The sequence below is a fragment of the Melospiza melodia genome, chromosome 24 (genome assembly GCF_035770615.1).
Source record: "Melospiza melodia melodia isolate bMelMel2 chromosome 24, bMelMel2.pri, whole genome shotgun sequence".
Classification (NCBI taxonomy): Eukaryota; Metazoa; Chordata; class Aves; order Passeriformes; family Passerellidae; genus Melospiza; species Melospiza melodia.
Window position 1 is genome coordinate 5043949 of NC_086217.1, and position 21228 is coordinate 5065176.

The 21228-nt window shown below is 49.3% G+C and overlaps 1 protein-coding gene across 1 annotated transcript in view; it reads right to left on the minus strand.

Annotated features, from left to right (window-relative positions):
* Window positions 1-15402, minus strand: part of SEPTIN9 (septin 9) — a 160773-nt gene extending 145371 nt beyond the window's left edge. The window contains exon 1 of the mRNA XM_063175466.1: window positions 15314-15402. Coding sequence (XP_063031536.1) covers window positions 15314-15335 — 22 coding nt within the window. The 5' untranslated portion in view covers window positions 15336-15402. The remainder of the gene's footprint in view (window positions 1-15313) is intronic.
* Window positions 15403-21228: the final 5826 nt, after the last annotated feature.

Consider the following 21228-nt stretch of genomic DNA (forward strand, 5'->3'; position numbering starts at 1 on the left):
TGTTCTTAGGGGCTGTGTCAAGGCAGCTTTTAATCCAAAGTCTCCGGATTAAATCCGGCTAAGGATCCACCATCCATTTCCCGCCAGAAATGGGAAGGGAGGTCAGTAAAGATGATGACAATCCCAAGTGAGGATGAAATGTTGGAGATTATTAGAATTCAAATTAATGCAAATACTCTGGAAAAAGACAACAACCAAACAAAGAGAGGAGGCTGAGGGGAGACCTCACTGTGGTCATTAACATCCTCATGAGGGGCATCACAGGGGCAGGTACTGATGCCTCAGGTTTTAGCTTTTATATTTTTCACATTCTGTGCTGCTTTAGTGTGTGGGTCTGGGTTCACATGAGGGGATGGTGAGCTCTGTGCACAGAGCAGGGAGACAAAACAATTCCTGCTCCAGCTGGGCACCAAGGACAAATGATCCAAATCTCAGCCCCAGAGCACAAACAACGTGGGCTGGAGAGAGAAAAACAAGGATGGGACTGGATGGGCTAAAGCTGGAATGGGACAATGAACTGCAAGATGCAAATGGAGCAGAACTGATCACAGTGAGAGACCCCGTGCCCAGTCGTGCATTTTGGGACCATTTTGGTTCATCTTGGGTGCAGCCCTGGCTGGGCTCTTGTGCTGCCCAAGGTGGATCCATTGAGGAGATCCTTTTAATAAATGCCTGCTTTATTCTTTAATTCTGTCTAGCCTCTGTTCTAGGTCAGCCTGCACAAGGCATCAGTACAGATCTCTTCACTTGTGACAAGTGGCAGCACTCAAGGAAATGGCTGGAGCTGAGTTAGGGCAGGCTTATGTTGGATATGAGGAACAGTTTTTCACCCAGAGGGTGGCTGAGCACTGAACAGGCTCCTCAGGGAGAGCATAGCACCTTGTTCACAGCACTGAGGCTCTCTGAGCTCAAGGAGCATTTGGACAATGCTCTCACATGGTGGGATTCTTGGAGTGTCCTGTGCAGGGCCAGCAGTTGGACTCACTGATATTGATGGGTTGTTTCCAACTCAGCATGTTCTATGATTCTGTAAAAAACTCAAACAGGACATAGTGGGACCAGTCAAGGACCAGCACAAAGGTCTGATTTCCACACCAGACTCAAGCCAGTGGTTGTGGGAGGTTCCTATTAGAGATCCTCATCCCACGTGGGCAGAACTGCCAGGCTGTGCCATCATCAGCTGGAGGAAGAGCTGAGGGTGACAGGAACTCCAGGCAGGTGCCTGTAAATGTGGGAAGGACCTGACAGCAGGGTGAGGGGTGGGAGGCAGGCTGTCAGAGTGCTGTAAATGAGACCAGGAGATGCTTTCCATCAGGGCTGGTCCCTTTGCCAACCCTGCTGCTGTGCCCTGTCCCCAGGGGGACACAGAGGCTCCAGGTGCCAGCAGAGGAGACTCAGCCCAAGGGTTTGTTTGCCCATTGTTGTTGGAAATAACCCATCAGGATCATCAAATCCAACTCCTGGCCCTGCACAGGACACCCCAAGAATCCCACCATGTCCCTGAGAGCATTGTCCAAATGCTCCTTGAGCTCAGAGAGCCTCAGTGCTGTGACCTCCTCCCTGAGGAGCCTGTTCAGTGCTCAGCCACCCTCTGGGTGAAAAACTGTTCCTCACATCCAAACTAAACCTGCCCTCATGTAGGAGTGACGAGGGTAGGACAGTCGGGACAGATGGAGACGAGAGATTTTTGCAGCCAGGTCTGGAACTTGGGGTTTGTTGCAAAGGGCCTGGGTGCAGGGCCCTGCTGGGAGCTGCAGCCACAGCTCAGAGCAGGCTGAGAGAAGAGAGGGGGAGAGAGGGTGAGAGAGTGAAAGGGTAAGAGAGCAAAACATAAGAGAGTAAAAGGGGTAAGAGATCAAGGTTCCCATTACAATCCAATAAATCTTCTTCTGTGTTGAATATTCTGATTCTCACTAACCAATCCAGTACAAGATACAAATCCTATAGCATTTACATACAGCCTATAAGAATCATTACATTACCATATTGTGTTACATTTCAAACCCTAAAGACCACACTTTGGGCCCCTTCTGCTAAGCCTAATAACTACTCTTTGGAAACCCTAAAAACTACTCTTTGCAGCAGTTTTAAACCCTAAAAACTCCTCTTTGGGCCCCTTCTGCCAAGCTGTAGGGTCTGCTCTGACCCTTGGGCCTGTCTGCAAGCAGAGGGTGTTGTTCCATCAAAAGGGGATCACCTTCAGCTGGCCACACTATTGTTTGCCAGTTGTTCAGTAACTGAGGGATCTCAAAGCTTGCTTTCATTTCAATCTCACTTAGAGTTTCCATATTCTCAAAATCTTTTGCCAGGCAATCATATTTATAAGGCTTCCCTGTTTCATCTTCCCCAACACCCTCCCTCAGCTCCAGTGATTTCCTGGAGTGCTGCCACTTGTCCCCAGAGTGCAGAAAGCTGTACCTGCCCCTGTGATGCCCCTGATGAGAATGTCAATGAACACATCCTGCCCCAGCAGGGCTGCAGCTCCTGCAGGCTGTGTGCACAAGGCAGGGCTCTGCTGTGGATCCCTGAGCCCTCTGCAAGGGGACAAGGTGCCACCTGCCACCTGTGTGTGTGTTTGCTCAGAGAGAAGCACAAACAAACCCACCCTGGCACCCCCTGCTCGCCCAGGAATCCAAACAAGGGCAGCTCCAGGTGGGAAGCAGGAGAGGGTGAGCAGCCCTGGGGAGAGCAGGGCCTGTTTGGGCACCCTCAGGCAGCACAGAGAGGGAGTGAGGAGGGAGGAGAAAAGCCACAGCTCCAGCTGGACACCTGGGGACAGCTCTGCCAGCACAGACCTGGCCAGCTGAGAGCTCCCACCAGCCAGGCTGGGTGAGGTGGGTGACACTTGCCATTCTTCAGCCTTTCCTGCGGGAAAAACAGAACCTCCAGCCTCCTTAACTCCCTGCAATAACCTCCTGCCACCTCCCTGGGCTGTCCTGTGCAAGTCCTTTATCCTTTCCCACCCACTGACCCAGGCTCCTGTGCACACCTGAACTGTGGGAAGCATTTCTGAGCCCTGTGTGCCTGCCAGGAGCAGCCTGTGCATCACCTGGAGGGGCTCTGGACACAGAAACCCTGCCACAGGGCTAGGAATGAGGACACTGCTTATTTTAAGCCAGGATTAAGGTGAGGGTTTGCTCCTGGCTCAGCAGGAGTTGTGTGCCCTGTACCAACCTTCCAGATCTTTCTCCTGTGTTACAACTTCTGCCAAAACCATTCACCAAGGAAGAGGTGCAGCCTCTAAAAGGGTTTAATGCAAACCCTGCAGTAATCAGCACCCAGCACATTGCCATGGGAGCCTTTTCTGCCTCATCTCCATTCCCACATTTGTATTCAGGGCCCAAAAGAGATGAAAGGCTCAGTAAGATCTGAACATTAATCCACACGCATCATGAAATATCTTTTTAATATTCCCTCTCCGTCACAGCTCAAGCACAGGGCTCTAAAAACAAAACCAAACACACAAAACACAGCCACAGACACCTCCTCCCCTCCACATGCACTTTAAAAGAGATGTATTTAAATCATGGTGATGATTTCCTGGACAGTGGCTGCTCCATGAAGGACCATGCACAGCAGAGGAAGCTCTGAAACCTCCCCAGATGGATCAAACTCATCCTTGCCCAGATTAACTCATTGCTCGCAGCACTAACTGCAGAGAATCTGTCAGAGAATCTCCCATCACTGCTGGGAGGTTTATCTGACAAAAAACCAGCAGGGGAAATAACTCAGAGCCTCTTGCAGCAGCTGCCAAGCAGGATGAGGAGACCACCCAAGCCACAGCACCAAGAGCCTTCCCCAGCCCTCAGATGTGGGGCTCCACAACTGGGGCATCTCACTTGTCAAACAGCAATTTGGGAAAGTGTTCACAGATGCAGATGGAGCCGAATGGAAATGAAAGTCAGAGGGTAATTAGCTGCAGTAATGGCAGTCCTTCAGTGGATAACAGCTCTGAGAGTCACAGCTTACCTGCTAACAAAAATAAATCAATAAATTTAAAAAAACAAGCAAAAAACCCCGTGGTGTGGTGGTTCTGAGAGAGTTTGGGCAGAAGTCAAACTCACATTTCTCAGCATTATCCCCAGTTTTATAAAACATGCTCTGAAACACGTGAAGGCAGAACACCAGAGGGGAAAAAGCCCTGCATGAGGCACAGTGGGCTGCAAGCACACATCAGAAAGGTCTGGATTTAAGGATTTCTAACATCTGACCTCAGATAAGGACACTGCAGCACATGTGACTTCTATCACCAGAGCACTGAAAATCAGTGAGCTTGAAAACCTTCCCCAAAGCAAAGAGGACGAGGAGAATTAGGCTTGGACTGGTGACATCATCAACTGCAATGCTTCAAATTAAATTCCATGCTGGCAAAAAATGTTCCATCCTCCTTCCTACTGATTAAAATGTACCTAGATTTTGCTTTTTAAGTTTGAAAGTTAATTGAAAGTCGTCTTGGGAGAATGATGGAAGTTGAAAATGCAGAGAGCAAAGGGTGACTTTTGCTCAAAGACCTTTCCAGGGCCCCCATCTCAACCTGGCCAGGCTGAGGGCTCCCACCAGCCAGGGTGGGTGACACTTGCAGCACATGTGACTTCTATCACTGGAACAATGAAAATCAGGGAGCTTGAAAACCTTCCCCAAAGCAAAGAGGACGAGGAGAATTAGGCTTGGACTGGTGACATCATCAAATTAAATTTCATGCTGGCAAAAAATTATGTTCCATCCTTGTTCCTACTGATTAAAATATTCCTAGATTTTGCTTTTAGGTTTAAAGGTTGATTGAAAGTCGTCTTGGGAGAATGATGGAAGTGAAAATGCAGAGAGCAAAGGGTGACTTGGTGACCTTTGCTGAAAGACCTTTCCAGGGTGCTGGTGGCCCCCATCTCAACCTGGCCAGGCTGAGGGCTCCCACCAGCCAGGGTGGGTGACACTTGCAGCACATGTGACTTCTATCACCAGAACACTGAAAATCAGTGAGCTTGAAAACCTTTCCCAAAGCAAAAAGGACGAGGAGAATTAGGCTTGGGCTGGTGACATCATCAACTGCAATGCTTCAAATTAAATTCCATGCTTTCAGAGAACTATGTTCCATTCTTGTTCCTACTGATTAAAAGGTACCTGGATTTTGCTTTTTAAGTTTGAAAGTTAATTGAAAGTCAAAGCAAAGAGGATGAGGAGAATTAGGCTTGGACTGGTGACATCATCAACTGCAATGCTTCAAATTCAATTCCATGCTGGCAAAGAATGTTCTATCCTCATTCTATCCTCATTCCTACTGATTTTGCTTTTTAAATTTGAAAGTTGTCTTGGGAGAATGATGGAAGTGAAAATGCAGAGAGCAAAGGGTGACTTGGTGACCTTTGCTGAAGGTGCTGGTGGCCCCCATCTCAACCTGGCTGGGCTGAGGGCCCCCACCAGCCAGGGTGGGTGACTTTTGCTCTTTTTCAGCCTTTTCTGGAGGTAAAACAGAGCCTCCAGAGCCTGCACCAACCCCGTGCCCCTCTCCCTGGGCTGTCCTGTGTGAGTTCCTTGTCCTGGCTTGTCCTGCTCCAAGGCCTGTTCTGCTCTCTGTACGTGCCCAGGCACTCACAGCCCAGCACTGAGTCACCCCACGGGGCTCAGGGATCTCATCCCGTTCCTTTGTTTACTGTCCCCATCACACAAAGCTGCAGGCAATCCCCATTTCCCGGGATAACATCAGGGCTGGAGCAAACGTGCCCCGGGGGCTGCTCCCGGAGTGTTCCCAGATTCCCTGGCAGGGCCACCAGGGACGTGACTCTGGATGAGCGGAGGGAACAGGCAGTGTCAGGGACCCTCTGTCCCCAGCAGCTGCTCTGGGCTCAGCCCCATGAGGCCAAGCCCGTCCCAAAGGGAGGCAGTTTGTCCCTCAGCACACCCAGAATAGCAGCGCTCCCACTCCAGGAAATTATGGATTTTCTGGAGCATTACTGTGACCTTTTTTAATTTCCATTCTGCCTTTAGCTGTCTCCTCCCCTACACTCCTTCTCTAAACAAATCTTGAAGCTGTACAAAGTGTTTCCTGTAAATAATACTCATCTGGCATGGACAAAGGGAAGGGAAAAAAACCCTAAAATCCTTTTGCTGCTAGTTCCAACTTGCAATCATCCCTCCAGTTTAACTTCCATCTGTTTGACGAGGGAGCAATGAAGGCAGCACAGTGTTTGAGGGAAATGGAGGGGACAGTGACATGCTCTGGCCATCAGATTTGAAGCTGAAATGAGAAGTTCAGGCCATGGAAATGAGTGATATTGTGCTTCAGAGTGTGCAGTGCAGTGATCAATGCTGAAACTCAGGCAAGAACTTCCCAAGTGTCGGAACTCAGTGCATCCCTCTGGGTGTCCAGGGTTGCTGGGACCCCACCAGGGGGCTCAGAGACCCTGGCACACAGCCCAGAGCACCTGGGGATTTGATTTTGACTCTTGGAGCAAGTTGCCAGCTTTGTATGAGCACCTGAAAGTCACAGAAGTTTGAATAATGTAATAATAAAATTATCATAGGGTGAAAACATAGATTTTAGGATTTTGGTATGGGGGATATAAGGACAAGATGGAGGAACTTGGGTGTGTCCAGCCTTTCTTCTTCTTTTTGGTCTCCATTTTCTGCAGTGATGTTGGCACTTTGGGATTGGTTTAGAGTAGAAGTGCAGTGTCTAACATAGGTGATAGGCATTGGGAATTAAGTGTAAATATGTTACACGTAGTTTGTAGTATAAAAGGACAACAGAGAGTGCCTGTGGCTGCCCTGCTGAGCAGATCTGGACAGAAAGAAAATTTTATAGGTAAGAATTAATAAACAACCTCAGGACCGAAAAGTGAAGAGTCCAGACTCGTTCTTCAGTTGCACGTGCTGGAGCAGAGACATCCTGCACATCTCAGGCCAGCAATTAACAACCAAATCCCAAGACCCCATGGCTCCCTTTCCTGCCCAGCACAGTCACTGCTCTCACAAGTGTCACAGCACTGGACAAAACCTTTCCTTTCCTAGGCTCTGGTGCCACCCCCCATGGATGAGAGGCTCACCTGTGTCGCAGACATCTTTTATGAAAAATCCTTTCTTTAGGATTTTTCCTCCTGAGAAGCTGAGAGGCCTCAGGAACAAAATGTAAACAATGATTATCTGCTGCTGTGGAATGCAACAGGTGCATCTGGGATTGGTCTCATGTGGTTGTTTCTAATTAATGGCCAATCATAGTCAGCTGGCTCAGATTCTGTCTGAGACAGAAGCTTTGTTATCATTCTTTGCTATTCTATTCTTAGCCAGCCTTCTGATGAAACCTTTTCTTGTATTCTTTTAGTATAGTTTTAATATAATATAAATCATAAAATAATAAATCAAGCCTTCTGAAATATAGAGTCAGATCCTCATCTCTTCCCTCATCCTCAGACCCATGTGAACACGGTCACAGACCTGAGCAGTGACAGCAGGAAGCAGCTTCCCAGGCTGTCCCCTCTGGAACATAGACCTTGAAGGGTTCCTTGGGCTGTCCTTGTCCCCAGGCAGCCGCTGTGGGAACAGGCTGAGTCACCAGGGCTGTGCTGCCCTTCCCAGTGCTGTGGTCCCACAGGGAGCCAGGGCTGCACAGGCTCAGCTGCTCTTCCTGAGGATGCCAGGGGAGCTCCCCGGTGTGGCCGTGGCACCCCAAGGGACAGGTGTCCCCTGCAGGTCACCTCTGCCTGCTTTTTGTGAGCTCCCTGGCCTCACACATGGGTTAAATCCTCACAAATCACTGCCATACAAAGCCCTCTTCTCTTCCACTGACATTTCTTGGATTTGGATCACAACTTGTGCAGCAAACCAACCCCAAGACATCCCTGGTCCAAGAGGTGCAGGCAAAGCACCCCACTGGCTGTCAGAGCTGCTTTTTGGGATGTCCCTGCAGCAGGTCCCCTTTCCCTGGGCCACCACTGTCACAGACATGTTTTCATGAAAAATCCTTTCCTTAGGATTTTTCTTCCTGAGAAGCTGAGAGGCCTCAGGAACAAAATGTAAACAATGATTATCTGCTGCTGTGAAATGCAACAGGTGGATCTGTGATTAGCTCATGTTGGATGTTTCTAATTAATGGCCAATCACAGCCCAGCTGGCTTGGGCTCTCTGTCTGAGCCACAAACCTTTGTTATCATTCCTTCCTATTCTATTCTTAGCCAGCCTTCTGATGAAATCCTTTATTCTATTCTTTTAGTATAGTTTTAATATAATACATGTCATAAAATAATAAATCAAGCCTTCTGAAACATGGAGTCAGATCCTCATCTCTTCCCTCATCCTCAGACCCCTGTGAACACGGTCACAGACCACTTCTCCCTGCTCAGCCCAGGTGGTCACAGAACACGATGGGTGTTTTGGGGAGCAGAAATCACCCCACTGGGCCCCACAGGAGCTTTCATTGTGTTGTGCAAATGTCTGCATGTTGTGGTTTGTTATTTGTCTTTCTCCCCAGGCTGGATTTCCTTGTTTCTCCAAACTGTTTTCTAACAGATGTTGGGATGTTTTTCCTACCTGGAGCAAAGCTCTACCCCTGCCCACACATGCCACCAATCCCAGAAACAGCAGAACACCCAACCAAACCCATCACAGCCCTGATCTGGCCACCCCAGCACTGCACAATGCTGCCACAGGAGAGTTTTTCATTAACAAGGCTCCATCAGTCATCACAAGCCATCAGAAACATGTGATGGCACATTGCATTTACATCTCTGGCAATATATTCTGTCAGCACAGGAATAAAATAAAACAATTGTGCCTTTTGATTGGACTTCTCACGGTCCCACCTCGGGTTTTGCAGCAAGGAAGGGCTGAGGAAAGTCTGCCAGGACTGATGCCAAGTGCCATCAACAGCTCCTGATATCTGCTAAGCCACAAAACCCCTCTGTGAAGCCCTGCAGAACACTCTGTCCAGAGATCAAGGTGCTTTCATCCAGCAGAGGCTGCAACAATCTGTAACACTCAGGAAAATTACAGGCTTCACTACCACAGGAGAGGACAGGAGGATTAGAAATCTAATTCTCTGAAGAATACAACTTTTTCTTTTTAAAAGCGATCAGAAGAATGGTTCATTGTTAAGGTATTAACTGCACAGTGCAGACCTGAGCCTCTTAGTGTTGGTTTGGGAGCTCTCAGGACTTTTGCTGCTCACAGTGACCCCAGGATGTGTTAAAAAGTCTCTTTTCCAAGCCTGGGGGTTGAAGAAGGAGTCAGAACTCTTCTATTCTTGTTCTCAAGGTTGTTTATTGTTCCTTATCTATAAAATTCTTTCTCCTGACTTGCTGAGGTCCATTCAGCAAGACAGTCAGAGGCACTGTGCCTGCCCCTGGGGCAGTGTTATATATGTACACATGTATATAAGACGGTATGTTATATATGTACACATAGTTTTTATACTAAAAACTACATGTACAATATTTACAATAACTTCCCAATACCTGTCACCTATGTTAGACAGTGAACTTCTACTCTAAACCAATCCAAAAGTGCCAACATCACAGCAGAAGATGGAGGCCAAGAAGAAGAAGGAGAAAGGCTGGACATGCCCAGATCCCTCCATCTTGCCCCCCATGAACCCCCATTCTAAAAACTCTAAAAAATCTATTTTTCACTTTGTGATAAATTCACTATCATTCCACTTAATCTCTTGTGGCTTGTAATTCTTCATATAAGGTTGGTAATTGTTTTTTCCAAGGGCTAAACCAAAGGCACAGGGGTCTTGGGCTCTGTGCAAAGGTCTCTGAGCCCGCTGGGTAGGGGCTCGAGTTTTCTAGGGCAGCCAGAGGAATTTCTTGGCTTTTGACAGGGAGCAGCACTGCCCTGTTCTTATAGGAATATGAGGGGAAACTCAGGGATGTGGGGTGGGAAGGATTTTTCCTGCTTTTCCCTGGATAGCCCAGCACTCTGGACAAAGGTAGCTGCTCTCTCTGAACACCTTTAAATGTTGTTACAGCTCAAACAACAATCCCAGGGCACCAGCCAGAACATCAGAATCACTGTCCTGCCTGTGTGCAGCAATGGGGAAGTGGCAGAGCAGGGAACAGTGTGATGGATCAAGGGGTTAAAAACAATAGATAAATTAAGGGAGTTGGGGGTGAAAACCCATCAGAGAAATGTGTGATTGTTGTGAATGTCAGCTCCTCACTGGTTCAAAAATGTGAGAGATGAGTATGGACAAGTTGGAGATGTGGTTGTCAAAAAAAGAGCAAGGATTTGCCATGCAGGAACAGCATTTTGTTTGTAGTGGGGCTGAAAGCAAGGATGGGGAGCTGTGGATGTTGGTATCAAGCAGCTTTCACGTGGGTCTGAATGATGCAGATCATTCCTGGCAGCTGACCCAGCCAACCTGCAGAGCTTTTTCAGCATCCTGAAAATAATGCCAAGCCCTTTGTCTGTGCAGGAGCCTCCTGCTGTTCTGGGATTATCAAAAAACCAAGTTCATTTTGCAGTCCTGGGGATTTTCCTTCCTGCTGTTTCAAGGTAACAGCACCACAAACCCACACCAGGAACACCCCACAGGTGGGGAATCACTCCACCCTGGCATTGCCATGGGCTCCAAAACTCTCCTCACCCTTTTTTCTCCTTTCACATCGCCCTCACTCTCACTCAATGCAAGTTTTGGGGAGGAAGAGCTGGCTGAGAGTTTGAGCTGAACAACAATGGCTTTTTAATTTTTTTTAATGTATTTCAAAACAAATTATTTTGAATTTCTGTTCCAAATGACAATCTAAAATTAAATCAATGTTTTTGTTGGATACAAGCAGTATTTTTGCCTTGCTATTGCAGCTTGGCCAGCCAACTAGAGGGGAAAAAAGTACAAAAAATCAGGTCTAACAAGTCTTTTCATTTTTCCCCAGCTCAGACACAGACAGTGCCAGCTCAGTGACGGGAGAGGGGTCGGGTTCAGCAGCAAACAATGGGCTCTGCAGACACCAGGTCACCCCTGCCCCACCCAGCAGCTTTTGTGGCAGGGTGTTAAAAGCCTTGGAGGGAACCACACCAGGTCTCTCTCTCTGTATCAGCCTGAAAAAGACCCAATTTCAGATTTCCCAGCCCATTTCAGACCAGCTACAGCCAGATATGGACCGAGGCCCCCCCCAGCACACAGAGCTGGGCCAGTGACAGCCCTTGAGGATTATTTTGGGTCTGTGCAAGGCTGTTTTGATGAACTCCCTCACTGTGCAGGATGAGGACTTGCTGTGACACTTGTCCCTGTGCTGCCACAGCTGCACCTGTGATATTTGCAGGGGTCCCCAGGACAGAGGAGGAATTGAGAATCTGACTCTGTTCTTAGAAGGCTAATTGATTATTATATTATAATTAATATATTATGATTTATACTATAATTTATATCATTATATTATATTATATTATATTATATTATATTATATTATATTATATTATATTATATTATATTATATTATATTATATTATATTATATTATATTATATTATATTATATTATATTATATTATATTACATTACATTACATCATATCATGCTACACCAAACTAAAGAATAAAGATACAGACAGAAGGCTGAACAAGAATGATCATGAAAACTCATGACTGCTTCCAGAGTCCCGACACAGCTGGCTGTGATTGGTCATTAAGTAAAAACAATTCACATGAAACCAATCAAACAAGCACCTGTTGGATAAACAACCTCCAACCACATTCCAAATCAGCAAACACAGGAGAAGCAATCAGAGAATTATTGTTTTCAATCTTCTCTGAGGCTTCTCAGCTTCCCAGGAGAAGAAATGCCAGCAAAGGGATTTTTCAGAAAATCTGACAGAGACAAGCCCCTGTGCTTCTCTTCCCTCTCTGGATGTCCTGGAGCACAAACCTTTGGTGGGGCACAAACCAAACCACACCTTTACCTGCCCACAGGTGCAGGTGGCACCTCCAGGGACAGGATGGGGCTGGGCAGGAGGGGACCCTGCACGCTCCAAACCAACCATCAGAGGACAGAGCTGATGCCCAGAGCTTCTGAGATGGGATCACAGGGTGGTTTGGGGTGAAATGGACCTTACAGATGATCCCATTGCAGTCCCTGCCATGGGACACCTTCCCCAAGACCTGGCTGCTCAGAGCCCCATCCAGCCTGGCTGGAGCATTTCCAGGGATGAGACAGCCGCAGATTCTCTAGACAGCAGCAGCAAATCCAATTTGATTTATATTCTATTTCCCATGTTTTATAGGGAATCATTTTACGAGTCACAATATGGGAAAATCCTCCTTCAGTGATGAAATCACAGCTCCTGCTGTTCTTCCTGTAATTTTTCCTATAGCTTTAGCTCATATATGAAGAGTTATTTCTCCCTAAGTGCCTAAACAATAAATTAGGAGTCTGCAGCTCAGGTGAGGGTGGGTGACACGTCACCACTGTGAATAATTCTGGTGGTGCTGTAATTCTGGTGATCCTTATTTTAGTGAGTGCCGGCATCTCACATAAACCTGAAACTGAAACCATCCTTGGCCAAAACCACTCACACCATCCTTGAGAATACCTAAAAATCATGTAATTTATCACAAATCCTGCCTATTGCTTCTTTGGCCTATGCAATTGGGCTTGAGTAATGGAAAGTGAGAATCAAAAAAATGCTTAAAAAGTACAATTCCAGGGCAAGTTTGCCTTCAGCAACTGAAATAACAGACATCCCCAAGGCACACATGTAAGAGCTGGCTTCAGTAGAAGTTATTGCAGTGTAAAATCCCTGTTTCATGCTCTCCCCTCCTCCGGCTGCTGCTGCCAGAAGCTCCAGGAACAAAAGCAGTGCCAGGATGAGCCACACGTGCCATGGCCATGGCACAAAGGTCTCACTGAGCCTCTCTGCTCCCAAGAGCTGGGGCACACCAAAGTAAACTCTTCATACGTGGTGTGTGCTCAGAAGTCACAGCAGATGGGCTGGGATTGCCCTTGAAGGGCTTTAGGGAAGGTAAATCTTGCCTGGGGCAGGGCACAGCCCTACAGGAGAGCACTGCCCATGGAGGAGGATGGAGCTGGAGGCTCAAACAAGGTTCAGGGGGACGCAGACCACAAAAGAGATCCAAAGTATGCCAGAGAGGGACAAATCAGGCCAGACATAACAAGTACCTAGTCTCAAAAGGTGTTCAGATGTTCATTTTGTTTTCCTTTGCCATCATTTTCAGGAGTTTCTCAACCAGGCACTGCATTTCCAGCCTGCCAGAGGCTGTCAGCATCAGCTTTTGCAGCTGAGAAGTGACTTTGTCACATCCCCAGCTCCCCTGACAGACAGCAGAGAGCCCAGAGGCCCTGCAGCACCCTGCACATCCATGTCTTGGAGAAACAATCTGAATTCCCAGGGAAATTCCCCAAAACAAGTGACCATGGGTGTGACGGTGTTCACAGGGGTCTCAGGCTGAGGGAAGAAACGAGGATCTGACTCCATGTTTCAGAAGGCTTGATTTATTATTTTATGATATATATTACATTAAAACTATACTAAAAGAATAGAAGAAAAGGTTTAATCAGAAGGCCAGCTAAGAATAGAATAATATAGGAAAGAATGACAACAAAGGCAGCTGTCTCAGACTCTCTGTCCAAGCCAGCTGACTGTGATTGGCCATTAATTACAAACAACCACATGAGACCAATCACAGATGCACCTGTTGCATTCCACAGCAGCAGATAATCATTATTTACATTTTGTTCCTGAGGCCTCTCAGTTTCTCAGGAGGAAAAAATCCTAAGGAAAGGATTTTCATGAATCAATTGGGGCGTTAGGAGGATGCTGGCCTGATGACACCACGTCCCCACATTGGCCAGGGTGAAGCCAGGGCAGAATTTGGCTTGCAGAGCATAACCACAGGCTGGTGCCTGGAGCAGGGCAGAAATCAGCTGCAGAGCAAAGTCCAGCAGCTGGAGGAGCTGCCAGAGCCACCTGAGCTTTGTGGGGTGAGCAGGACACCTCTCACAGGAGACTTGTCCACTCCGAGGTGCACCAGGCTCCTCCTGGGACAGGATTTCATGGGGAATTCAGAGGAACAACACCAGGCAGGACTGCACACCCTGTGTGAGCGGGGAGGAAGGAGCAGAGGGCACAATGCCCTCACCACACAGGGCAAAGCCAGGAGGGGGAGAAGGGAGAATAGACAATAGAAGGGAGAATAGAGAAGAGTCCCCCAGCATGAGGGCATCCCAAAAACTGGACAATTGATGGTACTTCCAGCCTGTTTGGAAATGCCCAGTGTCACACACAGCCCTGTTCCCATGTCACTGTCATTCAGTGCTGGATGTCACCCGAGCTGGCACAGGTGCCTCCCGATAACAAAGTCCGTGTCCCCAGTGCCAGGCTCTGCCTTTGCTTTGCTTTTTAAGCCTTTTCCGCTGGTTTATACACAGTGAAACAGCCAGGACAGATGGTGCACCTCACACCTGAGAAGGGTTTAATCTTTTCCTTTTCCCAGTACGGACACAAAAGGAGAGGCGAGACCACAATGCCCTCACCCCATAGGGCAAGCCTGGCAAAGCCAGGAAGGGGAGAATAGAGACTCCCAGCATGAGGGGATCCCATAAATTGGACAATTGACAGGCTCTTCCAGCCCATTTGCAAACGCCCTGGGCAGGCAGCGTAACACACAATTCCTGCTCCCAGGGCAGGCAGTGTCACACACAGCCCTGTTCCCATGTCACTGCCACTCAGCGCTGGATGTCACCCGTGCTGGCACAGTGCCTTCTGATAACAAAGTCCGTGTCCCCAGTGCCGGGCTCTGCCTGGAACAAGCCGCCCCGCTCCCTTTGCTTTGCTTTTTGAGCCTTTTCCGCTGGTTTATACACAGTAGAACAGCCAGGACAGATGGTGCACCTCATACCTGAGGGGAGTTTAACCTTTTCCTTTTCCCAGTACAGACACAAAGAGAGAGGTGAGAGCACAATGGCCTCACCCCACAGGGCAAGCCTGGCAAAGCTGGCAAAGGGGGAGAAGGGAGAATAGAGACTCCCAGCATGAGGGGATCCCATAAATTGGACAATTGATGGGTACTTCCAGCCGGTTTGGAAACTCCCAGGGCAGGCAGTGTCACACACAATGCAATTCCTGTTCCCATGTCACTGCCGCCCGGTGCTGGATGTCACCCCGTGCTGGCACAGGTGCCTTCCGATAACAAAGTCCGTGTCCCCAGTGCCGGGCTCTGCCTTTGCTTTGCTTTTTAAGCCTTTTCCACTGGTTTATACACAGCGAAACAGCCAGGACGGATGGTGCACCTCGTACCTGGGGTTTTTTTAACCTTTTCCTTTCCCCAGTGCAGACACAAAGGGAGAGGCGAGAGCAGGGGGAGGCTCACCTGAATACGAGGATTTCTTCATGCCGTCGCTCCGGGCTGGGACATGGGAGCAGGGCCGGGCGCGGTGCGCGCTCCCGGGGGTGCCGCGATCCTTCGGCAGCGGCGGGGACGCGCACGGAGCCCCCGCATCCGAGCGTGGCTGCGGCCGCGGGGCTTTGCCAGCCTCACGCACACCTCTGGCAGCCTCCGGCACACCGCTGAGGGCTGTTCCAAGTGTGCAGGGGAAGAGCGGGGCTCAGCCTCCCCCGCGGCCGCACCTTTACCCCCGCGGCACGCAAAGCATCCCCGGGGCTCGGCCCTGCCAGCTCCCCGCCCTGCCAATCCCGGCTCTCCCAGCCGCAGCAGCAAAGGCACCAGATGGAATTTCACGCCCCCAGCCCGGCGCACCCCATGGATTTGATTCAGCCCTTGGCTGCTGGAGCAGCTCAGGTCAGCGCTGCTCTGCCGGCTCTAGTTCAAAGTGCATCAGTGACCCGTGAAAACGCCTCTTTCCTCTCCAAACCCGCTCGTCCGGGGCTCTTTCAAGGCTGCGAACCGAGCAAAAGGTTTGTGCAGGCTCACACCTCACTTATCGCTGCTGGCAGAGAGCTACGGACCCCAAAAACAGCCCCCAGCCATCGCCCCAGGTGTGGGGAAAAAGATTTCACTGTCCTCGTGTGTCAGGATTTTACTGTTCCTCATGTGTTAGGATTTTACTCTCCTCTTGTGTCAGGATTTTACTGTTCCTGGTGTGTCAGGATTTCACTGTTCTCGTGTATCAGGATTTTTCTGTTCCTCGTGTGTCAGGACAATACTGTTCACGTGTCAGGATTTTACTTTTCCATTTGTGCAGGCTCACACCTCACTTATTGCTGCTGAACATCCCCCAGCCATTGCCCCAGGTGTGGGAAAAAGGATTTTACTGTTCCTCGTGTGCCAGGAGTTTATGTCCTCGTGTGTCAGGACAATACTGTTCCTCATGTGTCAGGATTTTACTCTCTTCTTGTGTCAGGATTTATTGTTTCTCGTGTGTCAGGATTTCACTGTTCCTCATGTGCCAGGAGGTAGAACGAGCTCCGGATCGCTCCCCTGCGAGACGCAGGTTGGGCAATTAATTACACAAATGCAATCAGCCAGGGGCATTGCAAACACAGACAGGAAGAAGTCATAGCTGCTCTTAATTTGCTCTAAGGGAACAGGGAAGTGAGCACAGGGAGCCTGAGCTGCTGGAGGAAGGGCCAGGCTGATCCATGGAGAGATTTCCAGAGCCCCTCTGGTGGCTCTCCCAGGTGCAGAGCACAAGTCCTGTTCAGGTGAGGGAATTCCACCAGCTCTAAGGAAGGAATGGATTCCATGGGAAGGGTTTCTGCTTGGTTTCAGACTCTTCCAGAGTAGGGAAAAAAGTTTTCTGTCCCAGCCCCAACCCTGGCATTGCACAGGGACAGGGAAAGGCAGTGGATGAGCTGGATTAAGAGGCTATGGTCCTATCAGGATTTCTTACCATTTCTCAGCCACAGATTATCTCCTCTGTAACAGATCTGAGAAAAAGGATTGTCTGAGTCTCTCTCTGGCTTTAGTGCAAAACTGGAAGAGCTGGCTGAAGTCACTGGGGGATTCAGTGCTAAGCAGGCAGACTTTGCACTGGAACAGCTCAGGAGCACTCCACATTGCCAGGATTGGAGCAACAACAGCAACCCAGGGCTGCAGGACAGAACTGCATCGCTCCAGTCCTGGGGTCTGCAGGGGGGAGGTGTTTGCAAAAACTGTCACCAACAAAACTTCCATCAAAATAAAACCTCTTGAAAACCACCGAAGGTTTGTTGCTTAACCAAGCACACCTTTAAGGCAACAGTAATGATCTATTACCCTTTCCACAGGTGCTTTTGAAATCATTAGTCACAAGCCATGGGGGAGAAACAATAGAGAAATGACTTGCCCCACCTTGTACACCAAAGTAAGGGCAAAGTCAGGAGCAGAACCCACTCCTGGTCATTGATCCCACTGTCCTGCACCTCTCTGGTGCAGCTGTTTGACACCCAGCAATCACAGGGATACACCTCCAGGAGTTCAAAAGGCACCTTTCCCTCCTTGATTATGGGGAAATGTGCACGTGTGCTTCAGTGTGCAATAACACATGCTCATGTGAGCAATGGAACACAAACCCTGTGAGGAAGCCCTGAGGGAGCTGGGGGTGCTCAGCCTGGAGAAAAGGGGACTCAGGGGTGCCCCCATCACTCTCACAGCTCCTGAAAGGTGCCTGTGCTCAGCTGGGGCTGGGCTCTTTCTGCAGCAGCACTGACACAACCAGAGCACACAGCCTCAAGCTGCACCAAGGGAAATACAGGTTGGATATCAGGAAAAAGTTTTTTACAGAAAGAGTGATAAAGTTCTTCCCAGGGAGGTGGTGGAGTCCCAATCCCTGGGTGTGTTTAACAAAGCCTGGATGTGGCACTGGGTGCCAGGGTTTAGTTGAGGTATTGGGGCTGGGTTGGACTCGATCCTGAAGGTCTCTTCCAACCTGGTCATTCTGTGAATTCAATGTCCAGTCCTGTATTGGTGTCATTACAAGTGCAAAGGGTATCTGTGCCATCATCCCAAGGCTGCTGTGGTGGGAGCAGCTTGCTCAGAGCCGTGGCTGTTTGATCAGCTCCACTGCACAAACATAAACAGCAAATTGTGGGGCAGGCGTCCCACTGCAGGGCCAAACAAACCATGAGACAAAAAATGGCTGAAGGGATAATTTTCTGAAATGCTCCCTGACAAAGAATCCTTTTCTTTGCCTGCCTGGCCTAAGAATTGCCCAGAGAATCAGTGGCTTGGCTCAGAAGGGCAGGTTAATGTTTAACACAATGCAGAACCCTCAGGCTTCAAATAGGTAAGTCATTTAGAGCTATTTTTTTTTTTCTCTTTGCTCTTTCGTAAGTCACTGAGGGAATTTACTGTTCCTGAAAGCTCCAAAGGGATTTGGAGTCTGGCTCAGCCTGGCCACAGCCCTGGCAGGCACTCTGTGAGCTTCACACATCCTGGCACCCAGCCCTGAACACCCCCATGCCAAACACATCCCAGCCTGGCACTGGGGGCCAGCACAGCCCTGGCAGAGCCACAGAGCTGGCCACCTGTAAGAGTGTTGGGGGGCAGGATGGTGGGGATGGATGGAGATGAGAGATCTCTGCAGCCAGGTCTGGAACTTGGGGTTCATTGCAAAGGGCCTGGGTGCAGGGCCCTGCTGGGAGCTGCAGCCACAGCTCAGAGCAGGCCCAAAGAGGAAGAGAGAGAAGGCAAGAACATGGTAAAGAGAGAATGAGAGAGTAAAAGAGAGGATCAGAGGGCAAGGTTCCTGTTACAATACAATAAATCTTCTTCTGGTTGTGGAATTTGGGGTTTATTGCAAAGGGCCTGGGTGCAGGGCCCTGCTGGGAGCTGCCAGCCACAGCTCAGAGCAGGCCTGAGAGGAGAGAGGGGGAGAGAGGATGAGAGAGAGAGAGGATGATAAGGTAAGAGGGTAAGAGAGTGAGGTTCCCATTACAATACAATAAATCTTCTTCTGTATTGAATATTCTGATTCTCACTAACCAATCTAGTACAAGATACAAATCCTATAGCATTTACATACAGCCTATAAGAATCACTACATTACCATACTGTGTTACATTTTAAACCCTAAAAACTCCTCCTTGGGCCCCTTCTGCCAAGCTGTAGGGTCTGCTCTGACCTTGGACCTGTCTGCAAGCAGAGGGTGTTGTTCCATCAAAAGGGGATCACCTTCAGCCAGCCACACCATTGTTTTCCAGTTGTTCAGTAACTGAGGGATCTCAAAGCTTGCTTTCATTTCAGTCTTGCTTATAATTTCTATATTCTCAAAATCTTTTGCCAGGCAATTACATTTATAAGGCTTTCCTGTTTCATCTTCCCCAACAGGCACCCTTCAGGGAGGCTGTGCTAGCCTTGCTTGTCCCCTCCTCAGTGTCCCCAGCTGCACACACAGCAGTGACCTGGGGAGGGACGAGCCTGGGCAGGCTGCTCTGAGCCCTGCAGCCACTGGGGCTGCAGATGTTGCACCTCTGCAGCAGCTGCTGAGCCTGGCCCAGCTGTGGTGCCCCCAGCAGCTGGTTCTTCCTGCCACACCTGTGTTAGAGTTGCTGCAGAACAGAGACTGGACAAGGTTAAGAGAAAAAAATTGGGTATTTTAATATTTATATTATATTTTAAGAGAAAAAAATGGGTACATAATGTGAGGCACTCAAAGGCCTCACAGAGGCTGCACACAAGGTGGACAACAGTCGTGAGTTTTTCAGACAATTTTAAGTTTCCATTTATGTATCAGGGGTTAATCCTCCAATTACAGCTTCAGGTAACGAAGTCCCATTCTCTCAGTTTGCACCCCCCAAAATTCTCTTTTGTTTGTACTTTTCAGGGCTGAAGCTGTCCTTAAGTTTCAGGCCCAGAGGAATTGCTTTCTCTGACCAAAATGTGAAGGCCTAGCTGACACTTTATATGGAGTTTAGAGTTATGCACTAATGCAGTGCAGGATCTGAAAAATATAAAGGCTGAAATCTTAAGGCAGCAGCTGCAAGGGGTCTGTGCAGTGTCTCCCCAGCATCCCCCTCCAGGGAGCCACGTTCCCCAGCACGTGGGGGTCCTGCTTGCAGAAACACAATCTCCCAAACTAAACACAGCAGGGATCAGAGGAGGGGGAGACAAGCACTGCCAGCTCCACACCGTGGGCTGAGGCTGGAGCCAGAGGCCCAGGAAAGGGTCAGAGGGAGAGAGAGAACAGCAGAGGCAGCAGCACCCAGAAGTGCACATTGCAGGGAGGAGGAAAGGGTACAAGCAAGGAAAGGATGAGCCCCATGGTAAAAAAAAAGCTGATTACAAGGACTCACACACATGTCCTGAGACATTTGGGCATGCTGGGCTGTGTCACTGCCTCTCTGGCTGACTCATTCCATCTCTCGGACCAAGCTTCTCTCACACAAGAAGAGCAGGATGGAGCTTTCCCAGGGAGAGGCGTGCTGAGGCTCAGGGTTCCTGGGGTTCCAAGGCATTGGCTGTGGGCAGAAGTGGCTGTCATGGAGAGAACAGAACTCCCTGGGTGTCCAGCAAGAAGGAGAAGCAGGAATTTACACTGCAAAGACCTGTCCATGTGCATCAGAGCAGACCTGAGCTTGGGGAACAGCAGACCTTGGGGAACAGCATCTCTGATACAGGGGTAGAACCTCAGGTGTCAGGACTATAAATCCCCTCCATGTCCCTCTCCAGCTCTGTTTGTTTCACAAATGATCCTCCAAGCTCTTTTGTGACTCTTTTGTGGCTGTGATGCTGCAGAGGAGATGCAGAGGACTTTCCCACCCTGCTCTGCCCCAGCAGCCCAGGGCTGGCAGGCAGCTGCCAAGCTGAGCAGGAGGGGAATGGTGGCACTGCACTCTGGCCTGGGGATCCCTGCAAAACCCAGCATGGAAAACGCCTGGATTCAAGGGAAGGGAAGCAGGAGACCACCACACAGGAGCTGAGACCTTGTGGGGTTTGGCTAAAACCTTGGAGTTGAGAGTTTGTGGGGTTTGGCTAAGACCTTGGCAGGTACCAAGGAGGGTTTTGGGCACTGCTGCTTGTGCACTGGGACCTGCCTCACCCCAGAATCCAAAAGTTGGGATTCACTAAGCCAGCAGAAAGGGCCAGGAGTTCATTTATCCCCCCTGGATCTGCTGACTGCCACTGGAGGAGCTCTGTGCCTGGCTGCTGGTGGCCCAGCTCAGCCCTGCTCTGTGCCCTTTGCCTGCTGCTGCTGCCCAGGACAGACAGATGTTTGTGATAAAGGACAAAAGCCTGGCAGAATCTGCCCTTCTCTCTGCCACCTTCTTGAGGAAATTAAACTCTTATGGCACCTCTGATGGCTCTCCCTGTCCCCTGCAGCCCCAGCAGAACATTCTCTCACACAA